Source organism: Seriola aureovittata, chromosome 16 (genome assembly GCF_021018895.1).
Source record: "Seriola aureovittata isolate HTS-2021-v1 ecotype China chromosome 16, ASM2101889v1, whole genome shotgun sequence".
Classification (NCBI taxonomy): domain Eukaryota; kingdom Metazoa; phylum Chordata; class Actinopteri; order Carangiformes; family Carangidae; genus Seriola; species Seriola aureovittata.
Window position 1 is genome coordinate 2,318,118 of NC_079379.1, and position 21,334 is coordinate 2,339,451.

The following is a 21,334-nucleotide window of genomic DNA, read 5'->3' on the forward strand; positions in this document are numbered from 1 at the left end:
TGTGGTCAAGTAACATTTATAGTTTCTGATAAAATGAGACTGGAGCATTAACGAGACTTATATTCTACATAACACATAGTGTTAAGCATATAAAATCAAATGAGTAACAAACAACCGTCCTCACTTGGTTGAAAACAAATTTAGAGCAGTTATTCGCTGATAAAGACCGTGTGATGCGGTCGAAAGCCTGAAAAAGCCAGTAAGGCAACCTTTGAGTTAACACTGTTTTTCCCATATAGATAATCGTCTTCCTTAAATCCACTGTTTCTTATCAAGGTTAAGGCTGACCACTTTGTCTTTACTTTTTATATTTTTCATTTAAATACCAGATAATATTCCAGATAAAAGGCTTAACGAGTTTTTAATGTCTCCCAAAATAATTTGTAACCGCCATTCCCAAGAAAATCTCCATTAATCTGAAAACAAATCCACTTTCTGATGTGCTCCTGATAAAGGAATCAATTTGCTTCTTTGAAGCCTCTTTTGGACAGCAGGTCATGAAGTCTGGTTGAATGCGATGTTTTGTAAAATGCTGTGGCTTGAGAACAGCCTAGTTTCACAGCAGCACACAACAAGAGCATTAAGGACACAGAAACAACATTTTAACAAATGCTTTTTGTTTGAGTGCAAATAAGTACATGCGTGATTCCTCCTGTTTTACATTATACAGGAGTCATTTGTTTTGGGAGAAAAAAAAAGAAAAATCCTTTATTACAAAATGCTCATGTTTGCAAAAGTATTTCTGCCGATGAAGGAAAAGGAGATGAAAGAGTTCAGTCCTATGAAGAAATGTGTGAAATAACATCAAGACAATAAACTCTTTTCAGTGTGTTTAAACAGAGTGAGGTAGTGAACTGAAGATACAGACGGTTTGTTCTATTTTTTATTCGGTCCAACAATTTCTCACCAGAACATTGACAACAGACCATTACAGTTTGTTGTTGTGGGTATTTATGAGCATATTTTGTGCTTTGCACCAGCTAGCAGCATTGGGCAGCTGTCCGGAGAAGATAGCAGACTCTTTGCATTATTGATTTGAACATATGTTCCCTTCTTCAGAGTGACCATATGTCTAAGCACCGTAGGAATTTTCAGGTACAAGTTAAACAACTTATTTCATGTATAGAAAAAAACATTCACAAATGACTGCAAAGTAAAATAGCAAAATGTGAATACCCTACTATTCTCTGTCAATTGATAAAAAGTTCTTTTTTAAGTCTATATATAATACATAGGAACAAACAAGATGTTTTACAAATATTTTAACGTCCATAATAGTTTGCATAAGTATTTCATCACCATTCAGCTTTATTCAATTGATTCCAATTTCTTTGCTGTCATCAATCAGCATAGAAAAATGTCTGTTATTTCCCAGGTCCATGCCTGTCTTGGTTATACTGGTGATTGGACTTCCTGTGGTGCTCACTCTGTCCATGCCTGCAGTCAGAGGGTGAAGCTGAGAGATGCCTCTGTTCTGAATCACTGAGATCTCGTTGTTTTTCATGGCCAGGCTGTTGGTGATGGCTGTTGCGTAGCGGTTCCAAAAGCCAGGATCTACATTCATGGCTCGAGCTGCCAGGTCCTTCTGAAACATCTCCCCAAACTTCATGGCCTCTCCACCCAGTAAGGCCATGGGGTTCTCCACCGACAGCCGCCTGCCTCTCCTGGCTGGTGCGTTGTTCCACATGTGAGTTCCCATATGAACCTGAAAATGACATGTATTAGAATTAGTGCATGCTGTTATTCTAAAATGCAAAACATGGATGGTCCAAGTGAGTATCAAGCCCCTGATATTAAAACAGCTAGTGCTTTATTCTCCCTATTGAGCTATGATTCTATATGTCTATATATTCCATTCTATATGTTGACAAACTGATAGGTCTTTTGAAAAATGCTAAATCGTTCCAAAACACAGTTTACTGACATTTCAGATGTATTTTTTAACTCTTTTAATGTTTATATCAGGGTTCGAATAGTATAAGGTTTTTAAATGATTCAGAGGCGATCAGTCAATTAATCAATCAGTTGATGAACAATAAATTAATCAAAATTATGAAAATTCATTAATAATTTGAGTAATTCTTTAAGCAAATGTGCTAAATAGTTGTTATAGTGTAATAGTGTATAAGTGGATATATTTGAGAATGAATTTGTCAAAAACAGACAATTTGCCGGTTCAAAAATACAATTAAATAAATGAAAAACTCTTCAGGGTCTCCCTCAGCCTCAGCCATGGGACTCTGTAACTCTCCAAACATGCTTTTGTATTAGTCAGTATCTTGTTGCGCTAAACAGGGGATTATAAATTCCAATGTGGATTCAGCAGACTCAGATTCAGACTTTTATTTTAAAAGGTGCCAGAAACACCTAATTTCCTAATTTTCTTACGTTTCCTGAAGTGGAAATGTTTTCTTAGAAGAATAAATATGTTGTAATGTAGGGGCGCCTTAGTGGCTCACCTGGTAGATCGCATATCACATGGACTTGGTCCTAACCGCAGCAACCATGGGTTCAGATCCGACCCACGGCCCTTTGCTGCATGTCATCCCCTCAGTCTCTCTCCCTGACTTTTCTGTCTATCTCTCTCTGCATCAAAAATAAAAGCAAAAATGCCCCAAAATATAACTAATATATATATATATATATATATACAGTGTTGCTCATAAAGTTGGAATAAAATATTTTTTACCTCTTTCCATGAAATGATTGTGACAATGTCATTTATTCTTGACAGATAAAGTGTATATCTTCTCAAAACTTTAGTAGTCAATCTCTTCCAAACATATCACAATAAAAATTAAACCACAATTAAACTGAAAACAAAATTATTCCAACTTTATGGGCAACAGTGTATATATATATATATATATATACTTGTAATGTAGAAATCATACACTTTTTGTTAACAGGGGGATGGTGTGTGTTTTAACAGGAAGTTTGACAAGTATTTTATTTTACGAACTGGCTTCACTTAGTTTTTCTTCACTTTTCCTTGGGTTTTATGCAAGATCAATCCTTTGCTTTTCTTTGTTTTTATACAAGAGGTTATGCTGTTGCCATGTTTGACGCATTGCATTAAAATACAATACAACACAATCCAGAGTTAGACTCACTACACTTGTAGTCAAAACATTCAAAGTTTTCATTTTTAAGATTAATTAATTATTAATTTGTTTATTCAGCTGTTGCGGAGTATCCTCCATTATCATATGACTCTATACTCTAGTATTTCATGAAAGGTTATTTACCACTAAATATCTCAACAAAACCTACATCTCAGCTTGAATCTGGACAGAACAACAAAGTCTGTCATCTACCTTCAGATTGCCTTTTGTGGTGAAAGCTCTGCCGCAGATGGAGCAGACAAACGGTTTCTCCCCGGTGTGTGTGCGCTCGTGGATCTGTAGAGCGCTGGCCGACGAGAAGTTCTTCCCGCAGACGTTGCAGTTGTGCTGCTTCGGTGTCCGTCGAGGGGGCGCGGGGCCGAGCAGGGAAGTCATGCCCGGGCTGCCGACTGACGGGTAAGCCGGAGGGATGTGGACACTAAACGGCGGGTGCTGACCTTCGCTAAGGTTGTTTGGTTGACTGTGAGTGTTCAGCTCGTTTTTTATGAGGCCTGATGATGTGCTGGTAACCATGCTTGGAATGTTTTGACCTGCAGCAGAAACCCAAGTGCACAAAGGAAACATAAATCAAAAAACAGAAAAATATTTGAACTTTTGTAGGTTATGACAATGTCTCTAAATGAATACGTGACATGCTAAATGTACCTCTGTCTCTGCTCAGCTGGAAGGACATACTGTAAGTAGCCTCCTCTTTCACACACAGTTTACTGGGTTGTATTCCTCTCCGCTCCTGGGCTGCTGCAGCTGCCGATGCAGAGGTAGGAGACTCAGATTGCTCTCTCTTCACTGAGGTTGCCAAAGGCTCTTGAGATTCTGGCATGCTGTGGTTCACTGCAGGTGATTTGATCGTCACGCCTTCTGAGTTGCTTTGAATCGGAGATGCAGATGCATGAGGTGAACAGGAGGATTCTGACACATTTGGGCTGTTTACACTGGAATTCTCCACCATTTTCTCTGATAAAGCGCATTTAATATTGAGTTGGCTGCTGTCATTGAAGCCGTTTGTTAGGGGTTTTAAGCCGAAACAATGGTTTAGGTTTACAGTGGAGTCTACCATCTTCATTTGGTTCTCCAGAGCTGCTAAACTTGAAACAATGGCGAAGGGCTTAGGAGGAGAATTACAAGCAGAGATCAAGGGTTTAGAGGGACTCACACCTTCCTCCATATTTTCTACCTCCTCCTCCTCTTCCTCATTATCATCCTCCATTGAAATGTCATCGATCAAGTCATTGCCATTGCTGCTGAGACTGTCAAAGCTCTTCCCGTTTATGGAGATGTCGCTGTCCATCTCCTGCAGCCCGTCCACCAGGGCCGAGTCTGGAATCTGCCCCACCATGTGCATACGGATGTGCTGCTGAAGAACAACAGCGTTGGTGAACTTCTTCTGGCAAATAGGACATGAGTGTTGCACCTGAACCGGGGGATTCTCCCTGTGAACGCCAATGTGTGTCTTCAGGTTGCCTTTGGTGGTGAAAGCCCTGGCGCACACTTTGCATTTAAAGGGCCTCTCCCCAGTGTGAATGCGGTAGTGCATCTTCAGCGCGCTCTGACAGCTGAGGACGCGGTGACAGAGGACGCACTGGTTGGGGTCTGTGATCTTTTTGTCGATATTCTCCACCAGCTGCTGAAGCTTTGAGGTTTCAGAGGTTTGCATAGAATCCAGGAGGCTGCCAGACGGGAATTTAGTTTCGTCTAAGCTGAACAAGAGAGTTGGAGAGTTGGGGACGGGGGAAGCTGAGGTGACAGGTTCAGGCGTGGTGGCCACAGATGGGATCGTAGTGCTGGTTGCTTCTGTTACCGGGTTGGCTCTCAGTCTCAGGGTGCAGCTTTGGGGCAGGTGTACTCCCTCTGTTTTCAGTATATTGGATGCTTCTGTCTCACGGTTTGATTGAGGAGACTCTGAAACAGGAGAGAAATGAGCCTCACTGCCTCTGTGGTTAGGTGACAAAGATATACATTCACCAGGAGCTGGCTGGTAGGGCGACTTAACGGATGGTGTTACACTTACAGGGTCATTTGAGCCTCCGATACTGGTAATAGTGGAGGAAAATGGAAGACCCATGGTGGCTGGCAGAGTTGCTACAACGGGTTTGCTGTCCAGCCACGAGGAGACTGGTTTTTCTGGAGGGATGGACATTCCATAGGGAATCCCAGAATTTGTTGGCACATTGTCTAGATATTCTGGCACTGGGTAGGGGTTCATCTGAACATGAGGATACTTCTCTTTATGCCTCTGGAAGTGCACCTTTAAGTTCCCTTTCGTGGAGAAGCGATTGCCACAGATGTTGCATTTGAAGGGGCGCTCTCCTGTATGGGAGCGCAGGTGGATCTGCAGAGCACTGTCGCTGCCAAACACTTTGGCACAGAACCTGCATTTATGTTTGAAGAAGGGTTCCTCTGGGCTGGGCTTCATTTCAAACAAGGACACGTTAGGCAGTTTCCCTTTCCTGTGCTTCATCAGGGCTGCGAGAGGGTCAAGTGCATTAGCTGTGGCAGCGATGCTAGCCAAGGGATTGGGGAAAATGACGCTGCTGGGGGGGCTCTGAGGTAGAAATGGCAGGCTGGAGGATGAGCTGAGGAGGCCACTCTGCCCCAGGGACAGCGAGCTGGAGGAGCTCAGTGTTTGAGTGCAGCTAATGCTGCTGGTGTGTGAGCCTGTGTAAGGAGGAAGTAACGTGGAGATGCTGCTGCTGCTGTTGCTGCTGCTGGACAGAGATGGAGCTGAATTTTCTGGGGGAGCTGAGGTACATGTAACGTCTCTAAAGTTGGACTTCCCACATACAGTCTGTGACGGGATATTTTGTGACTTTTCAAGCACAGAAGACAAAGAAACAGCAGCCTGTCCGTTAACAGTGGATGGCATCGTCCCTGACAGTGGCAGGATGGGAGGAGGGACGATGCCTTGGGAGGGGAAGGGGTTAGGTGCCAGAGACAGGGATCTGGAGACCGGGTTTAACGCAGCTTGTGTTGGTTGTCTGTTCATGATGGCTACCTGGCTGCAGATCTGCTCAATGAGCTGCAGCTGGTGGACCTGTTGTTGCTGCAGAGCCAGCAGGTGCTCCAGGATCACAGGGATGGCTGCTGAAGCCGCTTTCCCTCCTGCGCCGCTGCTGTTGATCCCCTGGGAGAATTGGGCCACAGCAACTCTGGTGCTGTGAAGGATCTCCAGCGTCACATTTGTACTCGGCATGCTGTAGCTGCCAGCTGCTGACATCTGCGGGGAAGTGGACTCAGCTGAGTCTGAAGGCTGAGGGCTGGAGGTTGTGGTGTATTTGTCCTGAAGCTCCATGGCTTGGTCCTGCTCCCGGCCGTCCTCTAAATTATCCACACTGTCATTGTCGTTCACCAGCGGCTCTCCCAGCTCAAAGCAGGCGTCTGCGGACTCGGCTGCGGATGAGTCACTGGACGCAAGGCTGGGAACCGGAGAGGGTCCCACAGGAGACTCCTCAGGAACAGGCATCCCTTCATTGTCCTTAACTATCAGCACCAAGGGATCCTCAGTGCAGACCTTCTGATGTTCATTCAGTTCAGTCCAAGTGAAGAACTCTGCGCAGCACTTGTCACAGATGTGTGTTTCCTCACTGTGGCAGCCTCCACTGGTCGCCACTCTCTCCATGATGCCTGAGAAGGAAACAGAAGAAGATTAAGAATACAAAAACTGATCATTTATTGTCCTGATATTTCACCAGAGGGCCCAATTTTCCTTTATCACACTGTAATTAATACCCACACGCCCGCTGTCGAGTCCATCTTTCCAAACAACACATGTTGTGTGGACAAGCATTGTTCAAACCCACTGAACTTCAGATTCCACAAGAGACCCCAAAGTGTCCAAAGACAACAAACATGTCGAGTTGAATCACAAGACGGTTTGTTTAAAATTATGCTAAACACATCTGGAAACAGATCATTTGAAGACAAAGAAAACATCTTAGATTTCTGTATTTCACCCAAGACAATTAGAGTAAATAGATACACGTAACACCGTCACAGAGAGTGGAAAATATGTTTTTTTTAACTACACAGAGGAAACTTAGGGGGAATACCAGATAATAATAACTTTATTTTCCTCTGTTTATATCTGATGTTTGATTATAGAATAGATAAAGTTTTCCCAACTATTTAAATGTTTACACATGTTCACGTTATTTTCTGATCCCATTTTAAAACACAGGATTCAACAAACCGCATACAAAAGTCACTTCAAAGTGTTAGCAGAGGTTTTTGTTTTCAGATGTTTAATAAGGTTTTCTGACCGCTCAGACAGATAATGAAATTCCCTACAGTACATTGATTTTAGCTGCATTCACACATTTAAATAATGTGTTTAATTTTTAGCCAGAAACATTTGCATGCTTCACATGTGTTGGTCAAACACTAGAACATTGTGTCTTTATTTTAAAGAGAGGTTTACTGCATCAGGGCAGTTTAGTTACTCTGAGTAACTGGTTTGATTCTCAAACACTTTCCTGTCATTAATGGGTTTTTTAATGCAGTAAAGCACAGCTGTTTGAGAAATTTTATAAATTGATTATTACTGTATCAGTGATTGCGTTCAGACAAATAAACTAAACTTGTTTTTTCCCATTACCGACAACACCAGGCAATTGATAATCGATTGAGTCGATACATAAGTGATTGGTGCAGAGGAAAATAAAAATAGAAGAAACCAGAACATCCAGGATATAACATTTGGATTGGTTATCAATCCTAATTTCTAATGTCAATCCACTGTTACTTTTTTAATCTTTTTTTTTTTTAAATTACAGTTAATTATATCTGCAAAATCTCTTTATTCAAAACTTCTATTACAAAAACACTGTGTTTTTCTTCAGCCTGACGTTGATCTTTAGACTCCCTCTTTCCCTTTGTCCTCTGTCAGTAGCTGGTTTCTGACGTTCTCAGTGAAAAGAATTCAGACTTTAGGATCAGTGTTGCATCTGTTCAGGCTTTGGCCCATTAGGAAACAGACAGCGAGACCAGATGGAAAGATCCTAGGAAATCAATAGTAAATTATTGTTTGACACACTCGGGCTTCCCTCCACCAATTTAAGAATAACAATTCAAAAAGGAGCAAATTTACATTTATTTAGGTCTGATGATGAAATTTGACTTTTTTTTTTTATTCAATATTTTTGTTTGTAATGTGACAATAATTTTCTTATTTCATGAAAAATAATGTACTTTCTGACACATAATCATGAATCATAAAATAAGTAAACAGTAAGACCTGTGTGTGTGTGTGTGTGTGTGTGTGTGTGTGTATGTGCGTGTGTGGTCTAAATACATGCATTAAATCTAAACATGCATATGTGTCTGTGCTGAATTTTAACATGTATGTGTGTGTGTGTGTGTGTGTGTGTGTGTGCGTGCGCGCTTCTGAATGCGCACATAGTTTGTGTGTGTGTGTGCGCGCGCATATGTGTGTGTGTCTCCAAGTGTAGTCAGTATCCTCCAATTATCACCATGTTTCACCTCAAACAAAGAGTGAGACGTCTGTTATATTTACAATCATGTGAACACACTCGGCAAATCCTCACATAAATACACAAGTATTAGTGATGTAATAGGTTTAACTGACAAACTACAGGCTTTGAATCTAAACTGACATTTGACACAATAAAAACTCATTTGAACATGTTTGTGCTCAGAGAAGAAAAGTGTAACGAGAGCTGAGAGAGTCAAACTCATCAGAGATAAATAATCAGAGTCGTTGGCTCTCTGAGTGGGTGGTCTGAAGATCACCAAGGCGATTTAGCAAACACAGGAGCGAAAACACTATCACTGTTTTAGTTCAGGATTATGTTTGCACTTTGTAAGATTTACTTCCAATGAAAACAAATGAAAGATCAGATTTGATTTAAGGTTCTGAATATATTTCCAAAAATAATAACACAGATAGGAATTTATTTAAAAATGTCACCCTCACTCAATCCATACTGTCAGGAGCAGCAAACAGATTTATGTCCGCTCCTCGCTGTGTGGTTTTGGACGATGGAGCTGCAGCTGCAGAGCAAACAGACTCTCAGCTCCAGCGTCAGAGCCTCTCTGCCTCTCTGCCTCTCCGTGTGACCTCTGGGCTGCAGAGGTCAACGGTTCAGATGTACTAATTGTATTATGATCCAGACACGGAGCACTTGCCCCCTCGCAGGGTGGAGGCTGACAAAGGTTAAGTCAGCAGGCTCAATCAAAGCCCAGCTCAGAGTGGCGGAGCCCCCTGCCTGGCTGCAGGGCTGTGGGAGGGCCCGAGTGACGAGGGCCTCCTCTGCACTCAACACCTTTTCACAGCCACAAATAATCAGATATTAACATAACACTGTTTAAAAACACGGAACCAGGCTGTGATGGATGGCGGAGTTTCAAATTAAAGCGTTAATGTTTTACAGGCCTTTTGACACAGAGAAAAAACTGATGATAGTGCCTTAAAAAATGTATAAAGTCAACATTAATATATATACATAATATATATATATATATATATATATATATATATATACAAAGATGTGAAATGAATCATATTACATTAGAATAATTACATTTACACTCTATCAAATAGAGTCTGGTGGGATTTCTTTTTTAAAGATTTTGCACCAGATTCAGTGAGCGCAGGCCAAACTCAATTTAAAATTCTGTCAATTTTAGGATAAACATTTCATTCTGATCCATCAGTTCAAAGGTTAATTTATCTTTAAAATATTAGTGCTGATATGAGTTAGTGCTCAGCTGTTAGAGCTGATTAAAGGGTTCAAATAACACCCAGGCTCTGCTGCATGTCCACCAGGAGAAAATGAAGTTGTTTAATTAAATATTAAAATATTGGAAAAGTGTGTGAGGCTTCTGGTGTTTCATAACATAGCCTGGCAATGTGATTGAATAATGAGATCTTGTTACAAATAATATGGAAAATGCTGATAATTATTAGTAATAATTGAATACACTCCTGGAAAAGTGTAAGAAACACTGGAAACTGGGAACTGAAATCTTCACTATCTGTTGTTTTTTTATTATATTTATGAAATTATTTGTACTGGATAGATAGAATATGTTAAGAGCTCACCATGCATGTGAATACATTAGTATTGGCTGATTTAAAAAAAATAATGAAATAACATCCTACTTTTGTTAAGGCCACATTTTCATTTCACATTATTTACTCCTGCTTTATGATCAGTGTTTCTCATTAAAATTCAGTTTAAATAGTTGTCATGGCGACCTCCAGCCAAAACACACAAGAGCCTCAAACATAATCTGAAGAAATAAATCCTCAACATTAAATTTAACATCAAGTGGCGACTTCCATGAGTTTCTTCTGTATTCTGATGGAGTTTCTCGGCAGTGATCCACAGCAGGCCCCGTTCCTACCCATCGCCCCAAAAGCTGTTAAACACACATGAAACTAAAATATGATTTAGTTTTGATTTGGTCCATTTATATTCTAATACAGTCTCGGTTTATTAAATTTGAATTTTGATAACAAAGTAATAAAATATGAACTGATTAATTCCCATTTTGTGTCCTGATCAAACTCTTTCCGTGCTTTTAATGACAAGTTTCATTTGGCTTCAGACTTGTTGAGGTTTTTAATAAATAAACGATGTTAAAATGTAAAAAAAAAAAAAAAAAAAAAAGAATCATTAGTAAACAGGAAAGTGTGTTAATCTTCTGTTTCAGAGTTTATCCACCTTTGTTTGACATTTTCGGACCTCAAACCATCATCAGCGTCACTTTTCGTCATGTTCCTGCACTAAACTCCTTTAAATGAAGCTGCCTTCAGATGATAGTTGTTCTTGTTGTTGCTAGTGATCCGGTAAAAGTCGTAGAAAACCTCCGGGACACCTACCTTCACTGCAGGGTAGTCCGGTGTGTGCGGCTCCCTCGTCGGACATGAGGTGCTGCGGCTTGGCTTGCTTGCGGCGGGACATGTTGATCCTTCTGTGCGACTCGCTGCCGCCTTCCCCCGAACCATCTACCAGCAGGGACTGGGACCCTTCCCGGGGAGCGGGGTCGGTGAAATAGGCGAACGGAGGCTGCTGTTGATGCCCGTGTGCAGATTGCGCATGTCAGTGTAATTATGATGGAGGAAAGGATAATGCTTTTACGACTCTCGCTGCCCTTCTCGGGGTGATTGGCTGCGCTCCAGCCAACTCACGCTAGATATGGAAATGAGGGATGGGGTTTAATAATAATTAGTTCACTTCCTGTCCGGTGAGCGGCTGCTTTTACGCACAGCAGCTCCCAGCAGCAGCTCCGACATGGTTCAGTCCGACCTGAACTCCTGTGAGTGTCTCGTGCGCTTTGGAGCAGCCGGATTAACTTTAATGCTGCATCTCGGTTTTAGTCCGTTCAGTCTGAAATCTGACTTGTTTCCGTTTTGAGATCTAGGATGAGGTCGTGTCCAAAGAGACGCTCCGGTCTGATCTGACTCCTCAGGCTATGGATAGATGGATGTCCCTGTTCAATCCCTCTCCGCACGCACGCACGCACGCACACCCACACACACAGACACACACACACACACACACACGGCAGCAGAGCAGGAGCACTTATCCTTCCACAGGAGGAGAGGTTGTCTGTTGAGTAAAACTGCGTAAAGTCCAGAATCGACGGTAATTTTTACGCAAAAGAAGAAAACCCCTCACAATTCAGATTGAATTTGCGCGTGAAATCAAACTTTGTGCGTAAAATAAAGAAGCTCGCTCAGGTCGCGGATAGGTCCTATCTCGGAAGTGAGACTCCCTGGTTTTTCTCCGAGGCTCCAGCACTCTCCTCGTTGCCTCCGCCTCCGGTCCATCATTAGATGCCCTTCAGCCGGCTGCGATAGGCTACTGCCAGGATACCACAGGAGGTGTTGGAGCCCGAGCTTCATTTGTTAACGACCTCCCACAATTTGGCGCCATAAAAGAGTGAAAAATGTCTCTGTTCTGGAAAAGAAATCTTCCTTTGGAGAGATGATCAGGGATGTGAGGAGAATAAACCACCTGAACTCTCTTTAGATTTAAAGAAGCAAAGTTTAAATAGGATAGAGATTTGTATTTAGGCTCACTAGACCTCCATTTTTGTAGTTTTTACACAAGTTTTGGTGCTTGGTTGAGACACAATCACCAAATACTGGTCATTTTTTTTAGCTGCATAAAAAAAAATCTAAAAGGTAAATGAAGCCGAATAGCAAAGTGAATAATAAAGTCTGTTCACTTCCACAGACTGTAGCTATTTCAAAGCTCAGGGAAGAATGAAGCATACTTCACCAGAGCTGTAATCCCTCTTCAGGCATTGTTCCAAAACTTGTAATTATGTGGTATTAAAAGATGCAGCTGGGGGAGGACAGAATCAGCTGTTGATAATTGCAAGTACTACACAACAGCCTGGTATTGATCGGTATGTCTCCCTTTCCCCTGCTATGGAGAGATAAGGAGACCCCACTCCTGCCGGAATATAATTTCTTCTGACCTATCAGGTTTCCACAGACTTATGATGAATAGCCAGAGTGGCCGAGGGTGCTTATCTGGAAACTCAACCCTCCTTGATTCGATATTGATTCTTTGTAACCAACAAAATCAGACTACCAACTACTTGACCATGATCTCTTCCAGATTCTAACTTGGTCTCCACCAACACAGACTCCACTCACGGCCGTGAGCACCACTTGAATTTCATTATAGTGTACATCTGTTAGAGGAACACATAAATCAGTGTGTTTTGTTTATAAGATAAACGAGACCAATTAAAGATCAATAATTCATATCCAATAATCAATTATTCTAAAACGGTTCAGTTTGTTGTGCTGAAGGAAGTACGGGAAAAAATGAAATTACACCAAATATAGACACTGAACAGAGCCCTTTCAGAATAAAAGACACACAAGTGTTATGTGCAGTATAAGTACACAGATACACAAATAATAAAAAGCTTGAACTATTCTATATTTATACTATTTACCTACATTGTTCCAGAGACATGTAATCTCAATCTACTGTTAATTTTGAGACAGAATTTAAAAATGCTGAATTCATAAATCTTGAATAAGGCTTTTATGGATAAGAAGTGATTTTTAATTGAATAAATGTCTTATTTTTTTATAGATGTGTAATAAAATGTGAGCACAGATGTGAAGAAAGTATACATTGACTTATGTCATATAATGTGGATTTTGTTTTATTAATTAATTGTGTGAGAATTTACTTTGAAGTAATGGAGCAAGAGGCCTGCATTTTAAAGTATAAGTTCATGTAGTCAGTGAACATTTTTATTTGGTGAAGCAAGACAAAGACAAGGAGGGTGACATAACATAACATTACATAACATAACATAACATAACATAACATAACATAACATAACATAACATATCATTACATAACATATCATAATATGGTGGCATACACTACAAAGTGGGACAGTTTTTGTTATTGTTAATATTTTTGACTTATTGAGAGCTAAAAAAGTTTAAAAAAAAGTTTTACTAGGAAATTATTTCCACTTTAGTTGAATTAAAACATTTTCAAATTAACCCATGATAACAGGTTTTTAAATCAGCCACATCTCCCTGGCAGCTGCAGGCCTGAATATACAGGACAAGATGTTTCTTTTTTGTCCAGACAAAGGACAGAACAATTCAAACAACCAGTTTTCTATACCTCTTGGACAAATGTTGTTTAATCAACGCCTCTGACAGACTTTCAAAAAATGAAAACTTAAAGCTTCACAAAATGACAGTAGACTGTTGCTGGGCTGCATTAGTTCCTATCCGTGTGTTCACTGTATTTGGTCTGCTGCAAAAGCTGAAAAATAAATGGGAATTGTACGAACTTTCTTAAGTGATGGAAATTAATATGAATATTCAAATATGAATAAATCAGTTTCATTCAAAGCCACATTATGAGAGTCAGTGGTCAAACTCAGTCACAGTTGAATCCTTATTTTGTAAAGTTCAGGTTCCACTTTCTACAAGTACAATCTTGTAAGTGAGTCACTTCTGAGCGATGGAGGATGAAGTACTGTCCACATAAAGCTGAAAATTGAGTCTGCAGAATTAAGAAGCTTCCCTGAGACCACTTTCCATCCATATGAAGATTACAGTAGAGTCAGTGATTTACTGGCAGCTGAAAGGAGCAGCAGATCCAGCAGCGTCCTGTCAGCCGCTGCCAGCTGAGGAATGTGAGCACCGCCGTACAAGAGCGCGAGGCCTCAGATGGAGATATGACAAGCTAATGGCCCCTGACCCGCCGTTCAGACAGACAGCGATCAGCCACGAGGAAAAAATGCACAGCTCCGCGGAGATACGTCAGGCAAGAAAAGACTGTGAGACGACCTAAAGTATTTACTGCGTGAGAGGAAAAACTTGAGAGAAGTCAGTTTAAATTCTAGTGGAGAAGTCTGAAAAGATACAAACTGAATTTTGGGTAAATGTGTATAAATGATCAACAACACATTTAGAATATTTCTGTTTAATGAAATACATTGATACATGATGAAAAACATGTCTGCCAAAAAATTAGTGTTTTGTGATTTGGCGCCACTGTGACCATCACACGGTCCATCAAAATAAGAGCTTTTTACTGTTACCTTTTTAACTAGAATCACCCCCTTGTGTTTTTATGCCTCTGCCACTCAGACTAGTTTCAGGCTACATCCCTGTTTTTTGACCTTTGATCACCAAAACCTAATGAGTTTGTCTTTGAGTCCAGGTGAATGTTTTTGCCAAATTTGAAGAAATTCCCTCAAGCGAAGTCGCTGTGACCTTGACCTTCAATCCAAGTGAATGTTTGTGGCAAATGTTGAAGAAGTTCTGTCAAGAAGTAACTGAGACATTGTGTCGATGAGAATGGGGGGGACGTATGGACAACCTGAAAACAACATGGCTCCTGCTCCGACTGTTGCCAGCGCGGAGCAATAAAAAAAAAAAGTCCTCTCATTCACCACAATCACAAATACTGCAGAAAGAAAGAAATGTTTTATTCCAAACAACTCCTCCAATCTGAACAACCATCAACCCTCTGATACGACTCATAGGAAGGTCTCCTGAATTAGCATCCCTACAGCGGCATGCAAACCTTGGTTATCATGGTTACAATAACAAACAGGTATACTGACAGCAGCATACCTACCTACTACATGAACGAGTTGATACCAACGATGATAACTTTAGTTTTTCAGATTTGGGTGATCTGGCCCTTTAAGTTTCTAATTTATTATCATATACTTGATAATGATGCAAACATCTTTACCAGTAATGAAACTCTTGGTCTCAGAGCTGACTCATCTTTACATATGAAGTCAAATAAACAGTATTTAAATAGTTATTCTAAAAGTCTTCAGTACAAGTGTATTTTGGGAATTGAGTCAAAGCTTATTTGAGGTAGATTAGAGAGAAGACACAAGTTGAAAACCACAGGCCGCAGCCTCCTGTTAGTAACTCATGGGTCTGTGGAGCTGACCTCCTCATCTGATTTACTCTTCAATGAAACCAACTGGATCATAACATTTCTCTCCTCTGAGAGGCTTCTGGGTGGCAGTCTGTTTAGCCCCGTGCTCCAGAATAGATCTAAAAGAATTACACTCACTCCGGCTCTGTTTCCTCATATAATCACACAAAAGGATTTTTGCTGAAAATGATCATAAATCACAGGCCGGATCAATACGGCCGGCCTAGGCTGCACTAGCCTGATAACACAATCAATACAGGGTATTTGGATTTTAATTAATACATGACAGCAGCTAAGCCCTGAAACAGTGAAATATGACCTCAACCCCCTTTGAAATACGCCCTGCGGAGCATCGCAGGCCCCGATATCTGCTGCAGCTCATCAGATGTCGATGTGATCTGGTAACTGAGGAGGTGAGGGGATGGAGAGCTGGGGGACCGAGTGGGTGGGTGGGGTAAAACAGGGCTAAGAGTTTTAGAAATGAAAAGTCAGGGGGTTACCAAGGTCATGACAGTTCATCCAGAGCAGGGATATTAACATAAATGTAATAAGGTTAGTGCTTTTCTTGTCATAGAGTCAAAGCTCTTTACAATACATTCACCCATTAACTCATTAACTCAACACATATATACACATGCAGTTATACTCTGATGGAACGGCCATGAGAGGCAATCTGGGCTTCAGCATCTTGCCCAAGGACACCTCGAAACATGAACTGGATGTCATCAAACCAACAAACCAACGACTGGCTCTACCTCCTGAGCCACAACAAGTTTAAACCAACTTAATGAAAATTCATTCAACAGTTGTAACATATCACTCAAAACCACCAATGTCAACCTCATGGTTGAGGAGGATCAGTGATTAGGGTTTATCATCTGAGAACCATGACTGTCTTTACAGAAATTTGTGCCAATCCATCTGATGTTGAGATATTTCCTTGTATAAGTAAAAACTTTGACCTGCTTGTGGTGTTAGAGGAACACCAGTGGGGTCACCAAAGTCAGATGGATTCATCCTCTGGGGACCATGATTGTCTGCAGAATTTTTTATGACAATGCACATAATAGTTTTTTTTTTTTTTTTTTTTTAAATCTGTGCCAATCCATCTACAGATATTTCTTTGTATACATTAAATCTTTGACCCACCAATGGTGTAAGAAGAAACATCAGTGGGGGGGGTCACTCCAGTCAGAGGGGTTCATCCTATGGGGACCACGAATGTCTGTATTGAAATTTGTGCCAATCCGTATAGATGTTGAGATATTTCCCTGTGGAAGTGAAAATTTAGACCTGCTGGTGGTGTTCCCTCTGGGGAACATGAATGTCTGTATAAAAATTTCATGGTAATCCATTCACTAGTTCTTGATATAATTCAGTCTGGAAGTAGGTGGTGCTGCGTCAACCACCAGGGCAACGTTGCTGCTCCTAGCACGACTAAAAACAAGAGGCCCATCACTCCGGTCCATCCTCACGTCCCTCCAGAGAGAGACCAGCAATTGCCGAACCCGATGTGGAGGGCTCGGACTCAGACAGGCTCCCTCGCAATATCCAAAACCTTCACTCAGCAGTTATTGCAGCTGATTGGGAGCAGGTCCCCCATCCCAAAACACAAAGCAAACGGAGAATAGGCCGAAAGGAAATCAAAAGTGAACAAAGGAGCGGAGAGTGGAGGGTGATAGACAGCAGCAAGACAGGGCTGGTGGGTTATGTAGACTGTGGGCTGAGTGGCTGGGAAATTTCTGATCGCTTTAATTCACTACACCCAACTTGGCTTGGCGCTCTTCCCCCCTCTCCGCCTTTATCTAACACTGTGTTTCTGTATTGATTTTTTTTTTCTTTATCTTCGAGGCTGGATAAAGGACAGAGAACTACGGGAGTGAGAGTGAATGGAGAACTTTCCTGAAGATTGCTGCTATTCTCTGGCTTATTGCCTCCTGTCCTTCATGGTTTCACATGACGTCCCGGGTGTCAGCTTCGCCTTCAAGCTGGAAATGAGGAAGCCGATGATACCAATGGACTGGGATCAAAAAAGGAGGGAATGGAGGCTGAGGTAGAGAAGAAACGGACAAAAATTAAATACGTTTATAAAAGTGTGGGATAATAAAAGATGGGTGTAAATATTTGCTGGAAAGAGATAATATTTCCTGGAGGGAAGTTGAGATTTGTCGTTTGATGAATTTTCGGGAAGGTGTTAAGAAAATCTGTGCGTTTAGAGCAGCATGGAACAGGAACACTGCTGTTTTCTTACACATAAAAGCCTCATAATGATGTGTTTGGGACTTTGTTGACACGTGTGCTTACATGACAACCAGCTAACAGTGAAAAAAAACTGCAACTTTCAGGAAAAAAATAGGAAATTATTCCTTCTCACAAACTTGCGTGACAATTAGAGCAATAGATGCAATAAAACAGTAGTTAATTACAAGCTTTGAGCACATAATATCTGAGGCTGGTAACGGAAATCTCACAGTACAATATAAAGTAGTTCCCCTCTGTAAATACACCAGACCTTGTTGTGACAGGAAAACTTGTTCGGAGCAGGTTATTTACTGGAGTCATCTCAACTGAATGTTTTTAAAGTCCAATTAAAAGAACTTTTCAGGCATTAGATTTGTTAAAACAAAGAGGAGATAGTGTTGAATGCAGCAGCAGGACGCCCCTTTCTCATCCCAGAAAACAATTAGACACCACAATAGTTTTGAATAAGAAAAGATTGATCCAGATCAAAGTGGAAGTAAAGAAGTCTTTTCAGGTCTGACTAACAAAGCAGTCGACCTGCAGGTAGCTCTTTGTTTCAGGTCCAGCGTGGGCAGAAACAGCATTTCATGTCAGCTCTGACAAATGAAACAGCTGGGAACCAGTTAGATGTTTTTATATTTCAGGATTAAAGCACAGTTTGAAGAAATCCAGGATTCAAACTCATGATGTTCTGAGAGTGTCTGACTCTTGTGATGACAAACTGAAATCGTCTTATACAATTAAGCGCTCTCATGTTGTGTTTTGGTGCCAAAATGTGACATTTGAGGTACTTTTATGTCACTTGATTAAAATGTTTCCCTACTGCAAAAGAACTGACACCATCAAGCTCACAAGTGTTAACTTTATATTCTTTTCATGAGTTCCTCTGTTGATGAAATCAGGTAAAACTGCACTAACTCGTATGGATTTACATAAACTAAAATTCACTTCAATTCCACTTTGTATAGCGCCAAATCATAACAAAAATGATATCAAGCCACTTTACAAGGTCGTGACCTTACCATTATTTACATTACTCTACACTACACTAAAGAAGGCAACAAGTTAGAGCAGGTAATTCACTTTTGAGCCAAAAATCTATTTAAAATGACTTTTGAAAAATGAGAGAAATACTAAGTAAAGGTGTAAAATCTTAAAGATCTGTTTAAAAACAAAACAAAACAAAAAAAACCCACAATTTTCCAGAAAGTCAAAAAAAAATTCCAAAGAAACCTTCTACTCCTATTACACTTCAGGGGAAAGTGTTTTTACTTTTTACCTGATCAATAGTTATATTCAATAGTTAGTTTGCAAATAAAGAAGCTTATGGACAACTTCAAATAATGATGAATTGTTGTAGATTAAACTAGATCCAGATCAAACAGAATCTAGAAGCTAAAATGAACTCCTCCTCCACCAGTTACACATCAGCGTATCAGTAATAATAATCCAGTAATACATCGCACATATTAATATAAAAATCTGCCATTCTTTTACTTTTGATACTTAATTCCATTTTCCTGTTTACACTAATCCAGTAACATTGTGAATGCAGGACTTTTATATTGTGGTGGATGTGAAACCGACACTAGCACAAACATGTTGAAGCAGTAAGACTAGCCCTGCAGGCGTCTTCCACACGTTAAAGCAACATATGTGCAGATTGTTGAGCCTCGTCCTTCAGCATGAGACAGACACAGTGATGAGGAGAAACGCAAGAGCGCTGCCATGACTTACAGCAAGAGGCCAGTAACTGCTGGAAACCACAGCCTGTTGTCTGCATGATAATAGACTGCATCACTACAGATGGGATACAAATCTTCTGACTTGTGTGAAAACATGGATGATGAGGTCAGACTTACTCATGTCTGTGTGAAGTTGCAGATCCTTGTGAAATGTGAAGTTAAAGCTCACAAAGATCCGGCAAACAAATAAAGGTGTCGTCTCCCGCCCAGTAAAACAGTAAAGCTCTGCCACTGTCTACACACAATGAAAAGGAGGCGAGAAAAAAAAAGAGAAAAAGAAAGAAGAAACCAAAAAAAAAAAAAAAAAGGGCCCAGACTGATTTTTATGTGAATGTTGACTAAGAATGGTCTCCATCTGTGTAAACCGACTCAAACAGTGACTTCCTGTGAGTCACAGTCTGAAGCCTGGAGCAAATCACTGATATTTATCATGCAAGATGGCACACATTCCCAGGGTTACAGTTTGACTGCTGCTGGTCTCCCACTCTGGCTCAGGCCTGCAGACAGGGGCCGGACCCAGAAGCACCAGGAGCCCGTTTTAGGTAAGATTCTTCTCTATTTTACTCTATTTGACAAAAGCACGGCGTGGACAGCAAGACTCACTGCAAACATGGTGGACATTAGAAAGATGTCGTGGATGTAACGGGGAATTTATTCACCTTACACATCTGTTAGTCCTTATCAGATTTAAAATGAAGTTAATTAATCACTTTCATTGCAGCTGAAGCCTGATTTTACAGGTTTAAAAGCCGCAGTTTCCTATTTAATCGATCGTTTCTGGAGCTTCCAGATTTCCACACAACCTGTCAGCAACATGAAACAGTGAGAGTTAGAATCTTGATACGTGTGTGGATAGAAACAGTGTTGTAGATTCTGGATCAGGCCCGGAGAGAGAGGCCAGACCCAGAAACACCCTGAGCTGGTTTTAGGTACGTTTGTTTTCGACAGCAAGACTCACTACAGACATGGTGGACATTACAAAGATGTTGTGGATGTAACAGGGAGTTTACTCACCTTACAGTTAGCGCTTATCAGACCTAAAATTAAGATAATTAAGCTTAAGTCCTTTAATCTTATAAGTTTAAGAGCTGCAGTTACTAATTAATTGATCATTTCTGGAGCCTCCAGATTTCCGCACATCCCACTCAACCTATTATCAACATGAAACAGGAGGAATCAGCGTGTAGATGTGTGTTAAGTGTCTGTCTTTTTGGGTCTAAATAATTGTGGATATAAACAGTGCAGACTCCGGCTCAGGCCTGCAGAGAGAGGCCAGACCCAGAATCACTCTGAGCCGGTCTTAGGTGAGATCGTTTTCTATTTGACTCCACTTTGTCCGAGCCGCAGCGTCGACAGTCAGACTCACTACAGACAAAGTGGACATGACAGAGATGTCTTCGATATTTTGTTCTCCAGGAGTGGATGTAACAGGACATTTATTGACCTACTGTGCTTTAATTTGCAATGTTTCATCTTGTTCAATTAACGTAATTAATCACTTTTATTGCAGATTGAGGCCTAAATTTGCTACAATCCTGCTGCAACCTGTTGGCAGCATGAAACAGAATCTAGATGTGTTAAGTGTCTTAATTTACTTTTTAATGTTTCTCAGCAGGCTGCTCTTTCCTGGACTGACAACACTATGTTTCTTTTCCGTATAATTACAGAACTTTGTGCAACATGTTCCCTCTCCACGTAGAATAAGCTGAATAATATTGTTTTTACTTAATGCACAGAATATTGAAGAACAGGCACCTGAACCCAACATTTTCTCAGCGTCCACATTCAACAGATTTACAGTCTC

General features: G+C 40.8%; 1 protein-coding gene across 1 annotated transcript; it reads right to left on the reverse strand.

The window, feature by feature from the left end:
* Nucleotides 1-600: 600 nt before the first annotated feature.
* On the reverse strand, nucleotides 601-11,953 carry sall3b (spalt-like transcription factor 3b). Its single transcript, XM_056400214.1, has 4 exons — nucleotides 10,966-11,953; nucleotides 3,771-6,746; nucleotides 3,318-3,655; nucleotides 601-1,705 (listed from the first exon to the last, which is right to left on the reverse strand). Exons 1-4 carry the CDS (start codon nucleotides 11,045-11,047, stop codon nucleotides 1,313-1,315), a joined length of 3,789 nt encoding a protein of 1,262 aa, XP_056256189.1. The 5' UTR covers nucleotides 11,048-11,953; the 3' UTR covers nucleotides 601-1,312.
* Nucleotides 11,954-21,334: the final 9,381 nt, after the last annotated feature.